We start from the raw sequence: 13,084 nt of genomic DNA, 5'->3' as shown, positions 1-13,084 counted from the left end.
AGGATAGGGTGAAGAGGGTATAGGACAGCTTAACGCTCATCTGCCTTAACAGGAAGTGAATAATGCCTAACATGCATGTGTCATGAAACAGTGCTATGTTATTTAGAAACATGGACGTAAATATCAGAAGAACCAGCTAAAATATTAATAATTAAGGTTGTTGACTCTGAGGGAGTGAGACTCAGGGTTGGGGTAGTAGAATGGGGGCAGAAGAATATTGGTTTTCTTTAACATTTGATAGTATATTATATTATATCACTATTTTCAGCCTTAAAAGAGAAGGAAATTTGGACACATGCTACCACATGGAGGAATCTTGAAGACATTGTGCTAAGTGAAATGAGCCCGTCACAAAAGGACAAATCCTGTATGGTTCTACTTACAGGAGGGACCTAGAATAGGCAAATTCATAGAGACAGGAAGTAGAAAGGTGGCTGCCAGGGGTTAGGGGCAGAACATATTCAGATTTAGTGACCCATTAGGGGACAAAGTTTCAGTTGGGGAAGACGAAAAAGTTCTGGGGACAGCTGGAAGTGATGGTTGTCCTGCAATGTGAATGTGCTTAATGACACAGAAGTACACGCTTAAAAATGGTTAAAATGGTAAATTTTACGTTATGTATTATATATTTTCCACGATCAAAAGCAACTTAAAAAGGAAAAATATATAGTTATATTTGATTTTTAAGTAAGTATATGGATGTTTTAATTTTTATTACAACATTAATTTTCAGAAACCTCTGGACGAGTGACTGAAAAGTGTTCTTGTGTGTCATAAATATAAGTGTTTGTGCCTAGATTTTATGACATCATTTGGGCCCCACAGGGCTCTTATTTCCTTTATCCAGTTCTTACCTGTGTTGTTCTTACATAAAGATGTGTAAGTAATTTTCAAATAAGGAAAGTATTATGGACCATGAGTATTTTGTGACTACATTGCAGGGGAATTTGAGATACCAGATTCCTACATGTAGCACATTAACACTGTGAGTAAATGCACAGATTCATCCAGCTTGAATAAGGACCTTCTTATGCAGGGACTGTTGTTTTATGGCCTCTGCTGTTCTCTGTGGCTATTCTAAACGCTCGGCTGTGCAGTCACCCCTGAATGGTTTATGGGAACCCAGCTCTGCGTTCGTGCAGGGACTGGGTGGGACTCTGAGTGGGTTACAGCTACAGTAGCAGGTAAGTGCCTGTGTTGGCACAGCTGATTTCTGGCTGACAGCTGATTATCTTTTCCTAATCACTTTCCTTAACCTGGTCCAAATACTAAGAGGGTGTGTATTTGTTTCTTCATGGTAATAAGCAGTAAAAGGCCAAGTGGCTTGGCAATAACAGGTGCAACTAATAAAGTGTGGTCCTAGTTCAAATCATTGTCCCTGAAGTTTACAATGGAGAAGGCAGCTTTAAGAAGAAAATAACAATGGAAAACAACTTTATATATCCTGAGAGACTTGAAACTGCTTTCCAGCCTCTAAGTCATGCTGCTTGGTTTTGACAGGTTACATTTACTTTGAAGGGTTTATTGCTATAAAAACAGTGTTATTTATTTCTCATTGTCATCCTATCTAAATTTTCCTCTTTGTTCACAGTGCGAGATGAGAATAGAAGCACGACGAAAAAATCTTCTCATTTTGATTTTGCATTATTTGACACAAGAAGGGTACGTTATGTTACAAATATTTACAGAGATGATTCCTCTCTTTCTCTGACCTCCGCTTTTCCAGATCTATACTTTTAAAAAAACAATGAGTAGGCCGGGCGCGGTGGCTCATGCCTGTAATCCTAGCTCTCTGGGAGGCCGAGGCGGGCGGATTGCTCAAGGTCAGGAGTTCAAAACCAGCCTGAGCAAGAGCGAGACCCCCGTCTCTACTATAAATAGAAAGAAATTAATTGGCCAACTGATATATATATAAAAAAAAAAAATTAGCCGGGCATGGTGGCGCATGCCTGTAGTCCCAGCTACTCGGGAGGCTGAGGCAGAAGGATCGCTCGAGCCCAGGAGTTTGAGGTTGCTGTGAGCTAGGCTGACGCCACGGCACTCACTCTAGCCTGGACAACAAAGCGAGACTCTGTCTCAAAACAAACAAACAAACAAACAAAAAAAAACAATGAGTAGATTTTTTAGAGCAGTTTTATACATATAGAAAAACTGAGCAAAAAGTAGCGTTCCAGATGGGTGGGGTGGCTCATGTCTATAATTCCAGCACTTTGGGAAGCCGAATACTTGAGGCCAGAAGTTTGAGACCAGCCTGGGCAACATAGTGATAAATGTCTTATCAGTTTTCCTTTCCTCAAAATAAAAATATTGTATTTATCTGGACAACCTACGCCCAACTCTTTTTTTTTTTCGTGCAATACCCATTCTATAACTGGCCAGGAGAGGAAACTTGGAAGCCTTTGAGTTTGGCCACCTACCTCATTAAAAGCATACAAGCACTTATAATATTAATAAGTCTGCTGCTATGCTGGGCAGTATGAGAGGAAGCGAGCTGATCCACAAAGTATTTGAAATTATCTATTTTAGATTTTCCTTTCTTTTCAAATTTCAGCCAGGAAGAAAACATTCAGGTTTCAGGCTAAGGTCTTAAAAACTTTTTGAGTTCTCAACCAGGGTAGATTTTGCTTTTGGGGGACATTTGGCAATGCCTAGAGTTCTTTTTGGCTGTCACACACTGGCATCTAGTTGGTAGAGGCTAGGGATAGTGCCAAACACCCTACTATGCCCAAGATAGCCCCCACAACAAAGAATTATCCAATTTTAAGTGTCAATAGTGCCAAGATGGAGAAATCTGGGGTTAAAGCAGGAAGAACCAACGAGCTGTTGCTATCTTCCCAAAAGGTTTAATGAGCATCTTTTCCTCCATTAAACATAGTCGCTTACTGTGTTTCCCCGAAAATAAGACCTACCCATAAAATAAGCCCTAGCAGGATTTCTAAGCATTTGTGCAATATAAGCCCTACCCCGAAAATAAGACCTAGTGATGGGCGTGGCTACACAGCATGTCTGCACAACCCATGCATTTTGTCACCAAGCTGTAAAGAAGATGAGCAGCCCTTCTCATCTGCCCCATGAGAGCTCTATTGCTCTACATAAGAGATGGGGGCCAATGGTTCTAAAGGAACTAGAGTTGCAAGAAATTCTGGATGGAATTCGGGGTTTGGAGAGTTATGATGATGTTCCAGAAGAAGACGACTTAACTATATTTGAATAAATGTAGATTGTTGTAGCGTATTTAAAAAAAAAATAACACATCCCCTGAAAATAAGCCCTAGGTTGTCTTCTTGAGGAAAAATAAATATAAGACCTTGTCTTATATTTGAGGAAACATGGTATTAGTGAAATAAGGGAACTACCGACCGTAATTTGAAGTCAACTTTTAGAATCCAGCTGCCTTAGTCCTGGAGAGTTAGGAAGGAAAAAGATAAGGAGGGTAGGAGGCAATTGAAAGGGAACTGAGAGTTTATCATTGTTTCTCTTAACCACACTGTCTACAGCTGATTTAAATAAACCTATTGCCCCATTGAAGGGAATGACCATTTTAGAGACTGTGAGGAGTTTTTCTTTTAAATCTTATAGTAGATATTGGAGTCCCCATTTTACTTCTTTTTTAGAGGAGACGGGATCTCGCTCTGTCACCCAGGCTGGAGTGTACTGGCACCATCATGGCTCACTGCAGCCTTCTGAGCTCAAGTGATCCTCCCGCCTCAGCCTCTAGATAACTGGGACTGCCAGCATGGGCCACCACACCTGGCTTCCTATGTCATACTTGAAGAAACTGAGGTTTAGAGGAGTCAAGGACTGTGGCTCAGGAGGCCACCTGGCTCCACAGCACCTTCCAGGCCTGTCTTGACACAAAAGGCGTCCAGGGTCCTTATTCCTCTGCTCCAGTGCTGAAATTTTGCTTTTGCTTAAGATCACCTCAGAAGAATAAAAATTTGTAAGGGCCATGTTTTTTTGAAGGTTTTTATTTTTGGAATGTTAATCTTCTTAAAGTCTTTTAAAGAAAATGAAATCTCTACAATTGCACTTAAGCATTTTAAAAATTATTTAAGTCATGGAAGGATCTGAGGTGCTTTTTAATATTTTTGCCAAAATTTTAGATGTATGCATTTGGTAACCAATTATAACACTGCATCTTTGAGCAAACTTTGTTGCTGAGTAATCCTATTTATTTTCTCCCCTGAAGCTTGTTAATTGCAAAATGTGGCCTTTCTCATAACACCTTTTGAGAGTGACTTTTTTTCTTTCGGTAATTGTGATGAACTGCCACATCTTTAATGCAGGAAATTTCCTCTCTTTACTTACTTTGAAAGACATGGTTTTACTGGACATTTCTCTTTTTGGCGTTGGGTATATAAACTTTATTGAGAAAATGGCTCATTCTTTCCACATCCCCACCAGTCCCAGACGAAGGAAAGGAGCGCCCCCTCACGTGGCTAGTGGACAGGCCATCAGGTGGTGTTCAGCTACTAAATCTGTATCCACACCCTTGCAGCGGGGTGGGACCGAGAGCACAAGCAGGGCTGACTTTGGTCCCCTCTGTGCCTCTCTTTCCCCATTTGGAATATGAGGTTGCTCCTGAACTTGACGAGCCAGGCAGTGTGCACATGGGCAGTGGGCTGCTTGGTGCTACTCACTAATCACCTACGAAGGACAGTGTATGAGACAGTGCCAATGGTCTACTCCACGACAGGGCCGTGGGGCTTGTTGTGGTAGGGAGGGCTTCTTGGATCAGCACACAGACTTAGGAGACAGACTGTTTTCTTTCAAATGCCCACTCTACTCTTTGCTAACCGGTGGCCCTGGACAAGTTACTTCTTATCTTTGTGCTTCAGTTTCCTCGTCTGTAAAATTGGGTAAGAAGGGATGGCTAAATATCATGTAGATACTATTATTATGAGAGTTAAATATGTTATATGCTTAAAATAGTGCCTGACAACAAAGCTAATATGAGCACTTGCTATTTTTACTATGGCGGAGATAGGATTTGGACTTTATTCCTTTACTACCCAACCTGGTTCAGCAAAGGAATTTAAGCATTGGAGTGTGAGGTTGGCTCATTTGACTACATTTTCTTCTTTTCTTTTTCTTTTTTTCTTTTCTTTTTTTTTTTTTTTAAGACAGAGTTTCACTCTGTCGCCCAGACTACAGTGCAGTGGCATCATCATAGCTCTGTAACCTCCAATTCCTGGGCTCAAGCGATCCTCCTGCCTCAGCCTTCCAGGAGAGTAGCTGGGACGACAGGCACATGCGACCACACTGGTCAATTTTTCTGTTTTTTATAGAGACAGGATCTCTTGCACTTGCTCAGGCTGATCTCAAACTCATGGCCTCAAGCGATCCTCCTGCGTTGGCCTCCCAAGTGCTAGCCAATGTGCCCGTCCTGACTTTATCTTTTCATGGATTCTCAGCTCCATCCAAAGAACCCTGAACTACAATACCTCAAGGCAGCATTTTTTAAGTGTGTGCAACACTTGGAATGGTAGTTTTGCAGGTTACTAGGTGTTATTTTAAGAGTTTTGTGGTCAGGTAAGCTTGGCAAACATTGGGTTAAACTAAGGTAAACAGGGTTCTTTATCTCAGGACTTCTCAGACCATCTAATTTACTGTGTGCAGTGAGGATATCTTTATAATAAAGTCACAGTATTCAGAGTTTTGCAAACCAGTTTGGCCAAGGAACCCTTTTTACTTTAGAGACTGGTTTTCCACAGAACACTTTGAGAATGCTGCTTTTGCAGATTAGTTGACTCTTATAACACTTGAGCGCACCATGCTAGGCCCCAGAACTGTGAGCACAGCATTAATAGATGCTTAAAAAGTGTTGTGTGAATAGCCATTGAGGAATTTACTAGAATGTAGATGGGTAGAATAATTAGAAAGCAACACAAAGCTATTTATATAGTTCATCCCTGATATTTATTGTAATGTATTTTAGTTACAGAAATTATATCAGAAAGGATAACTGTAAAAACAAAAAGGCAAACAAAAGTCAGCATAGCTAAGCCTTCTTCAGCTGCTGTCATTATGGCCAAGAGTTTACCCTGTACTTACAAAGCCTGCATTTCCCCTTTCTGCCACAAGATGGCTCTTTGAATCACATATCAGTGAAAGTTCTAGAGTTGATCATTTTCCTGAGACCTGCTGGGAAAGAGATGTATGAGTGAATTATCAAGATGAAAAGTGAACTACAGGTACTTTTAAGGACATATCAGTGTCAAAAAAAGGAGATCTGTCTTTAACAAAGTGCTAAAAATTCAACAAAGGGGCTAGATTACTGTGGATTGGAATAAACAATCAGGGAAAGCTTTGTAGAGAAGGTGACTTGAGCTGGACTCGAAAGGTGTAGAATGCGGATAAACAGAGGTGATGAGTGAGGACACTCCAGGCAAACGCACAGCGGAAGAAGGGGCACAGTGTAAGTGGAACAATTAAGTAAACAGAAAGCAGAGTTTGAATGTGCAAGTGAGCACTGGTGGCAGAAGACAATGGAGGGTCCCAGATGCTGGTTATTCTAGTCCTGCCTATCCATCTTCTTGGGCCCAAGTAATGTTAACAGCCGCCCCCCCCCCAATCTGGTTTTGTTCATGACTGCATGCTAATGCACACTACTCTTCCTGAAGTCCTGCCCTGTCACTTTGCTAAGAACCTCTGGCATCTCCTCCTGCCAACCATTTCAAGTTCAGGCTTGATTCAAGCTCAGACAGTGTGATAGGAACACACAGAAGCAATTTCATTCCTCTAACCAATTGGTTTAGGAAACATGGGGCCTACAATCATCTATTCTTATAATTTTTGTTTTAAACTCCAAAACTCCATCATCTTGGAAAGAGTTTAGAATATAATGTGACATCAGTAAACACTACAAGCAGCCCATATATTAATGGCATATTTCCATCTTATGCCCTTACTAATTTATTTACTTTGTTTTAAAAGTGGCAGTGTGTAAGTATATGTATATATTTAGTTATTTTTAAAAGTTTAGAAAGATAGAGAAAATTTTAATCATTATCTCTGAGTGGTAGAATTTTCTTTAGATTTATCTGCATTTTCTAGTTTTTTTCTTAAATGAACATACATTACTCCATACTAAACAAAAGTGACTAATAAAAACTGATTTAATTTTTCTCTCTGTAAATGGGGATTAAGACATAGTATAGGCCAGGCCCAGTGGCTCACTACTATAATCCTAGCACTTTGGGAGGCTGATTTGGGATGATTGCTTGAGGCCAGGAGTTCAAGACCAGCCTGAGCAACCTGGTGAGACCATGTCTCTATAAAGATAACAAAATTAGCCAGGTGTGATGGTATGTGCCTGTAGTCCCAGATTTGGGAGGCAGAGGCAGGAAAATCGCTTGAGCCCAGGAGTTTGAGGCTACAGTGAGCTATGATGACACTACTACACTTTAGCCTGGGTGACAGAGTGAGAGCGAAAAACAAACAAACAAAACACACAGTATATAGAAGCTTGGTGAGACATCAATAAATATAGAAGCTTACTGTGGCTTGTAAATTCTTTAAAATTAGCTTGGGAGAGACAAATACATTTCAGGGTCATTGGAAATAATCATGGCAACTTCTTTCAAGTAAATTCAATCTTCCAACTGATCTGAATCTGGTGCACAGAAGAGAGCATAACAAAACCAAACGTTTCTCTTTCTACCTTCCTAGATTTGAATTAAACAGAAAGAACTTTCATCTGCAGTAGGAATTCTTAATCTGAGGTCCTTGGATGAGCCCCTGAAATATGCTACTTTGCGCATATTTGCACAAAGTGTGCACACTTTTCAGGAGAGAGCCGTTGGTTTTAAAATAAGTTAAGAACTACACATTTAGACCTGGAGAATCTTTCTACTTTAGAAGATATTGAGACAAAGCCCTTGCTTCTAGGGCTAAGACCACTTAAAGTGGACAGCCGAGCAAGTCAAAAATGACAGTGAAGAAACAAGGGTGAAGATGCTACTAACCGACAGAAGCACCTTGAAGTGTAATGTGTGACTGGTTAAAGCATGACTAGAAGTCAATAATGTATCCAAGTGGATGTTGTCTTCTTATACCATTAATAACTTTCCTTAGTGATGCTGATTGACAGACAGATCTTTGGAATGTCAGAGCTCATGATATGGTCATTTGAATCGTCTGAACAATAGCAAATCTTTTTTTTTTTTTTTTTTTGAGACAGAGTCTCACTTTGTTGCCCAGGCTAGAGTGAGTGCCGTGGCGTCAGCCTAGCTCACAGCAACCTCAAACTCCTGGGCTCAAGCAATCCTGCTGCCTCAGCCTCCCGAGTAGCTGGGACTACAGGCATGCGCCACCATGCCTGGCTCATTTTTTCTATATATATTAGTTGGCCAATTAATTTCTTTCTATTTATAGTAGAGACGGGGGTCTCACTCTTGCTCAGGCTGGTTTCGAACTCCTGACTTCGAGCAATCCGCCCGCCTTGGCCTCCCAGAGTGCTAGGATTACAGGCGTGAGCCACAGCGCTTGGCCTGAACAATAGCAAATCTTGCTCTTTGGGGTTTAATTTGAGTTTTGTCAATTGCCAAATGCTACTTAACATGAATACTGGTGAATAAAGAGGCAATCAAGTTGGGTAAATACCCATTTTCGGGCCGGGCGCTGTGGCTCACGCCTGTAATCCTAGCTCTTGGGAGGCCGAGGCGGGCGGATTGCTCAAGGTCAGGAGTTCAAAACCAGCCTGAGCAAGAGTGAGACCCCGTCTCTACTATAAATAGAAAGAAATTAATTGGCCAACTGATATATATATAAAAAAATTAGCCGGGCACGGTGGCGCATGCCTGTAGTCCCAGCTACTCGGGAGGCTGAGGCAGAAGGATCACTCGAGCCCAGGAGTCTGAGGTTGCTGTGAGCTAGGCTGACGCCACGGCACTCACTCTAGCCTGGGCAACAAAGCGAGACTCTGTCTCAAAAAAAAAAAAAAAAAATACCCATTTTCGGCTAAAAATGAGTAAAAAAATCACAAGACTTTTTCTTAGTTGATTTATTTATTTGACTTTTAAGCGCTTCCAGAAACATTTTGAACAATGACATCGCCAGATAAGTATGTAGCTCCCAGAGGCAACTGCTTTGAAAGACGATATTTGGATATACTTAACATATGTGGGGCTCTTTATAGGCAAACCTCATATGTACGTGGTAGCTTTCATCTAATGTACTATTTAACATAAACTTACCCTTTGCGTTGCATCTCCTGGGACTTGTAATGCCTGTCTTTATTCTTTTTATCTGGAGTTACATTTTTTTTCTTCTTCTGTGCAACTGCCAGATATATTGATGCGGCCAATGCTTTGGAGCACGAAACTAAACTGGGCTTACGACGCTTTGAAGTCTGTGACAACGTTGACCTTGAAACTGTTTTGATGGAATATGAGAGCTATTATTTTATAAAATTTCAGAAATACCCCAAAATTGTCAAAAAGGCATCAGACACAGGTACATGGCTATTTTCTAGAAATGAGGCTTTATCTCCTCTTTAAGATTAGTGTTCCTTCCTCATACCCAGATAAATGGAGACCCTCACCCTACACTGAAAGAGTAGATCAGAAAAATAGTGTAGCTACTCTTAGATCCAGTGCAGCTAACTGAAACATGGTCAACTGGACGTTGGCGTCCCTTTACTCTTGGGGGCATTTGTTTAAGGAATGTATATCAGGGCAATGACAACGAAACCCCAGTGTATCACAGGTACTTTTCAGAAGACTGACATTATTTTAATTTCTTTAGAGATGAAAAGAGCTGTTGGAAGAGGATAAATAACAGAAGATTTTTTCTTGTTAGGAAGACCTATTGTCTAACTTGAAAATAACATGAAAATGAGTATTGGGGAAGCTAATAGCTCATGTATAGATAATGAAATGCTTTTGAAAGCCATCAATCCAGATGATGATCAATAGAATGCAAAGACCCAGTATAGGTTAGCAGTCAAGGAGGCTGGCTGGAGGAAAGATCTAAAGTGAGGTCCTTATGCTCTATAGTGACATTGACTTAGAAGTTTGTAAGTGGGGGAAGTAATTATAAACCAAGGGAGATCATTGTCCTGTTTACAAGGCACTTGTTCAGCCACAGACTTTAACATTTCATGTAGGGACCCGGAAACCAAGAGGAGCATCAGCTAAAAATAGCCCAGGGCCAAATCTCAGAGCTAGATGGGGTCTAAGAGATATTTTATTTGAGCTCCCTTCCCATGCAGGGTTCAGAGCCTGGCTTCCTCGGCTGGTTGTTAGATCTAAGTCTTGAAGAGAAAGCACTGACTCCTAACCACAGGGTGATTGGCACTGTTAGCGACATGAGCTCGTTTCTAGATGGCTAGTTCTCATTTAGCGTGGTACTTTTCTCCTGTGATATTGGGCACAGTGTCTCTATTTTAAGGTAAACTGGCAGAGTAGAATTAAATGCTCCCTGCCAGACTCATGCAATTACTCTGGTGTCCCATGCACCATAGCAAAACAGTGTCAAGTGCAGAAAACTTAATGAAGTTAAGCTGTAAAGCCTGCCCACACTGGAGTCACCAGCAGGTCTGTGGACTCTAACACATTTAATATCTGAAGCCTTTGGGGCCTTTCAGACCCCAAAGTGGAGATGCTGGAGAAGCCAGGACTCTTTCCTGTCACCAGTAATTTCCCTTGTCTCTAGATGAAAATAGCTTAGAGTTTCTGGATTCTAATAAGTGATAGCACATATTTTAAGAACAATGTAAAAAGGAGAAACTTACCTGAAAAATCACTGTCTCTCTCTTAAAATGAAATTCTTTCCTTTTCCTCCCAATGTTTGTTTTCTCACAGCAGAAAATAATTTACCACAAAGAAGTGGAGGGAAGACCAGAAGGTAAAGTGAGTGGTAATTCACCTTGATGAACTCAACTCTAGGAGTGTGTGGGACCCCTTTCCAGAAGATTCTCTAGTGCGGCTCTGTGACCGACTCCCAGCAATACCGACTGTGGTTACGTGACCTTGCTCGGCCCCAGCACGGATTCCCCTCCTGTGACAGCTGTCCGGGGTTTGGGTCAATGTCTGTCCGTTCTCCTGGCTTTACCACAAATAAGTGCGCCCAGTGATGCTCGGTCTTTCTAGGCCCTGTGGTCTCACAAGTGTGGACCTCAGTGGTTAAAAGACCCAGGTTCACTTCCTGGCTCTGCTATTTACAAGCAGGGAGCAAGTTTCTGACACGCAGTGAGCTCCCGGCACATAGCGAACACCCAGGAAATACGATTTTCCCTTTTTAATCATGTAGTTAATCTCTTTGTGCACCCTCGGCTCCCGCGCCCTGACCTGTCTGAAGATGATCAGTAGAGCAGGAGGTTCTCGCCCACACTTCCGCCGTCTCTAGTGCCGGCCTGCGCGGCTTCTTCTTTTGCTTTTCCCTCCTTTTCCCCATGCTCAGCTTATATTCCTCTCTCCAGCTTCCCAACGCCAAACCTCATCTGGGACTCATAGCATCTGATGGGGGCCCCCCTAATCTCAGCCCTTCTGGGTAGACACTTCCCACAAGGCTCCCCTTCCTGCCTCAGTGTCCTCCCCACTCCTCCCTTTCCACCCCCCTAAGACCCCCCCAGGCCCACCCCCCGACCCCTCCCCGTCACAGGCTGTTCAGAAATGCCCAGGGGTGCTGGGGTGCCGCTGCTGGGGGCATGGCCGGCTTTGGGGCATCAGGGGCTGAGGATTGTTGCTATTATAATAAAGTGGAAACCTCAGGGGCAGGTTAAAGTGGGCTTCCCGCAAGGGCCACCCAACCATCCAGGCAGTGAACAAAGCATTAAAAATATTAAAATGCTGGTGGAAAAAGAAAACTTGGATTGTGATCACAAGCAACTTATCAGGCCCTCAAGAGGTATGAGTGCCATATGCCCCCACTAAGTTCCCTGCTCTTGTGACTCCAGTTCCCTTGTCTACAGCCTCAGAAGGAAGGGACAGGGGACCCCTCTCAGGGCTGTTGGGCATAGCTTATAGAAATGGCCGCGGAGCCCATGCACGCTTCATGACAACGCTTATGGTAGTACTGTGCCTTGGGCTAGCTTTGCTCTGTGCTGTCTCTTCTTTAGGAACTGTTTTATCGTTTTGACAAAAGTGTTCTTTTGTGTATAGTTTCCATAGACCTACTCAGACTCTAGCAATAAATGATACCTAGCGAATAGGAGCATTTTAAGAGGGCAGCTCCGGAGCACGCTCGGATCCTGATTATTTTTCAGCCACATATTTGTGCCTGGCACCTCCTCAGCATTCTGTCCTGACAGATATCCCGTGAGTGAATCATGTTGAGTGCTTTGTTCCCTTTAGGGCTGGGGCACGGTGGCACGTTTGACTGAGTGGGGTCTCTTCACACCCTCTCTGAGTAGACGTTTGTACGTGGCAGGTGTAAAGGTTGGATAGCAAATGGTGAGAGTCAGGAAGTTGATTAGGAAAGTAGTGAATGGTGTTTCTGTGGACAGTTTTATATTCAATGATCGTTATTGAAATGAGAAGTTGTATTCTGAAACTGGCTATTAGCAAATCAAAATGTCTCTTCCTAATCTCGCATCTCACACCAGAGAGCACACTCCCAGTTTACAGATTTGCTGATGACCCAAAGGAGGTAAGGTCATCTAAAGTGATGGATGATGGAATTAGGATCAGGTCTAGACAATTGGGAAGATGGGCTCAAGGTGACAAGATTACATTAACAGAATAAGGTTTAAGCTCTAACGAAAGAGTCACCACAAAGAGTTCCCCTATTACAGAATCAGAGACCTAGAAATCTGAGTTAACTGCAGGTGACTGCACCGGAGTCCACAGTGTGACACGATTGCTAAGGTGGTGTCAGGCCCCATCAATAGAAATACAATGTCCAAAATGTAGGAGGTCACTTTGCTCTGATCAGAAGACAGTAAACAAAGGGAAGGTGACCAGAATGAGGAAGAATCTGGGAGCCAGGTAACTTTAGGAATGCCTGGGGCAACTGGAGAGGTGTAGCGTGAACAGAGGAGCGGGGGACGAGGGCTCTTAGAATAAGGCAGTAGCAGTCTTCACCCTATAAAGCGTGATGCAGCTTTCTCAGCAGAATTCCAAAGGGCACACCTCAGACTGGT

At 42.5% G+C, this 13,084-nt stretch overlaps 1 protein-coding gene across 5 annotated transcripts in view; it reads left to right on the top strand.

The window, feature by feature from the left end:
• KATNAL2 (katanin catalytic subunit A1 like 2) overlaps positions 1-13,084 on the top strand; it is an 85,199-nt gene that overhangs the window by 32,606 nt on the left and 39,509 nt on the right. For 3 of the 5 annotated variants that reach the window (XM_075993472.1, XM_075993470.1, XM_075993474.1), the window contains exons 2-4: positions 1,592-1,662; positions 9,290-9,456; positions 10,806-10,848. In XM_075993472.1, coding sequence (XP_075849587.1) covers positions 1,592-1,662; positions 9,290-9,456; positions 10,806-10,848 — 281 coding nt within the window. The remainder of the gene's footprint in view (positions 1-1,591; positions 1,663-9,289; positions 9,457-10,805; positions 10,849-13,084) is intronic. The other 2 variants (XM_075993473.1, XM_075993471.1) reach the window with 1 other exon arrangement.

Source organism: Microcebus murinus, chromosome 17, assembly GCF_040939455.1.
Source record: "Microcebus murinus isolate Inina chromosome 17, M.murinus_Inina_mat1.0, whole genome shotgun sequence".
In the NCBI taxonomy this organism is placed as follows: domain Eukaryota; kingdom Metazoa; phylum Chordata; class Mammalia; order Primates; family Cheirogaleidae; genus Microcebus; species Microcebus murinus.
This window is presented reverse-complemented; position numbering and strand designations above follow the sequence as displayed.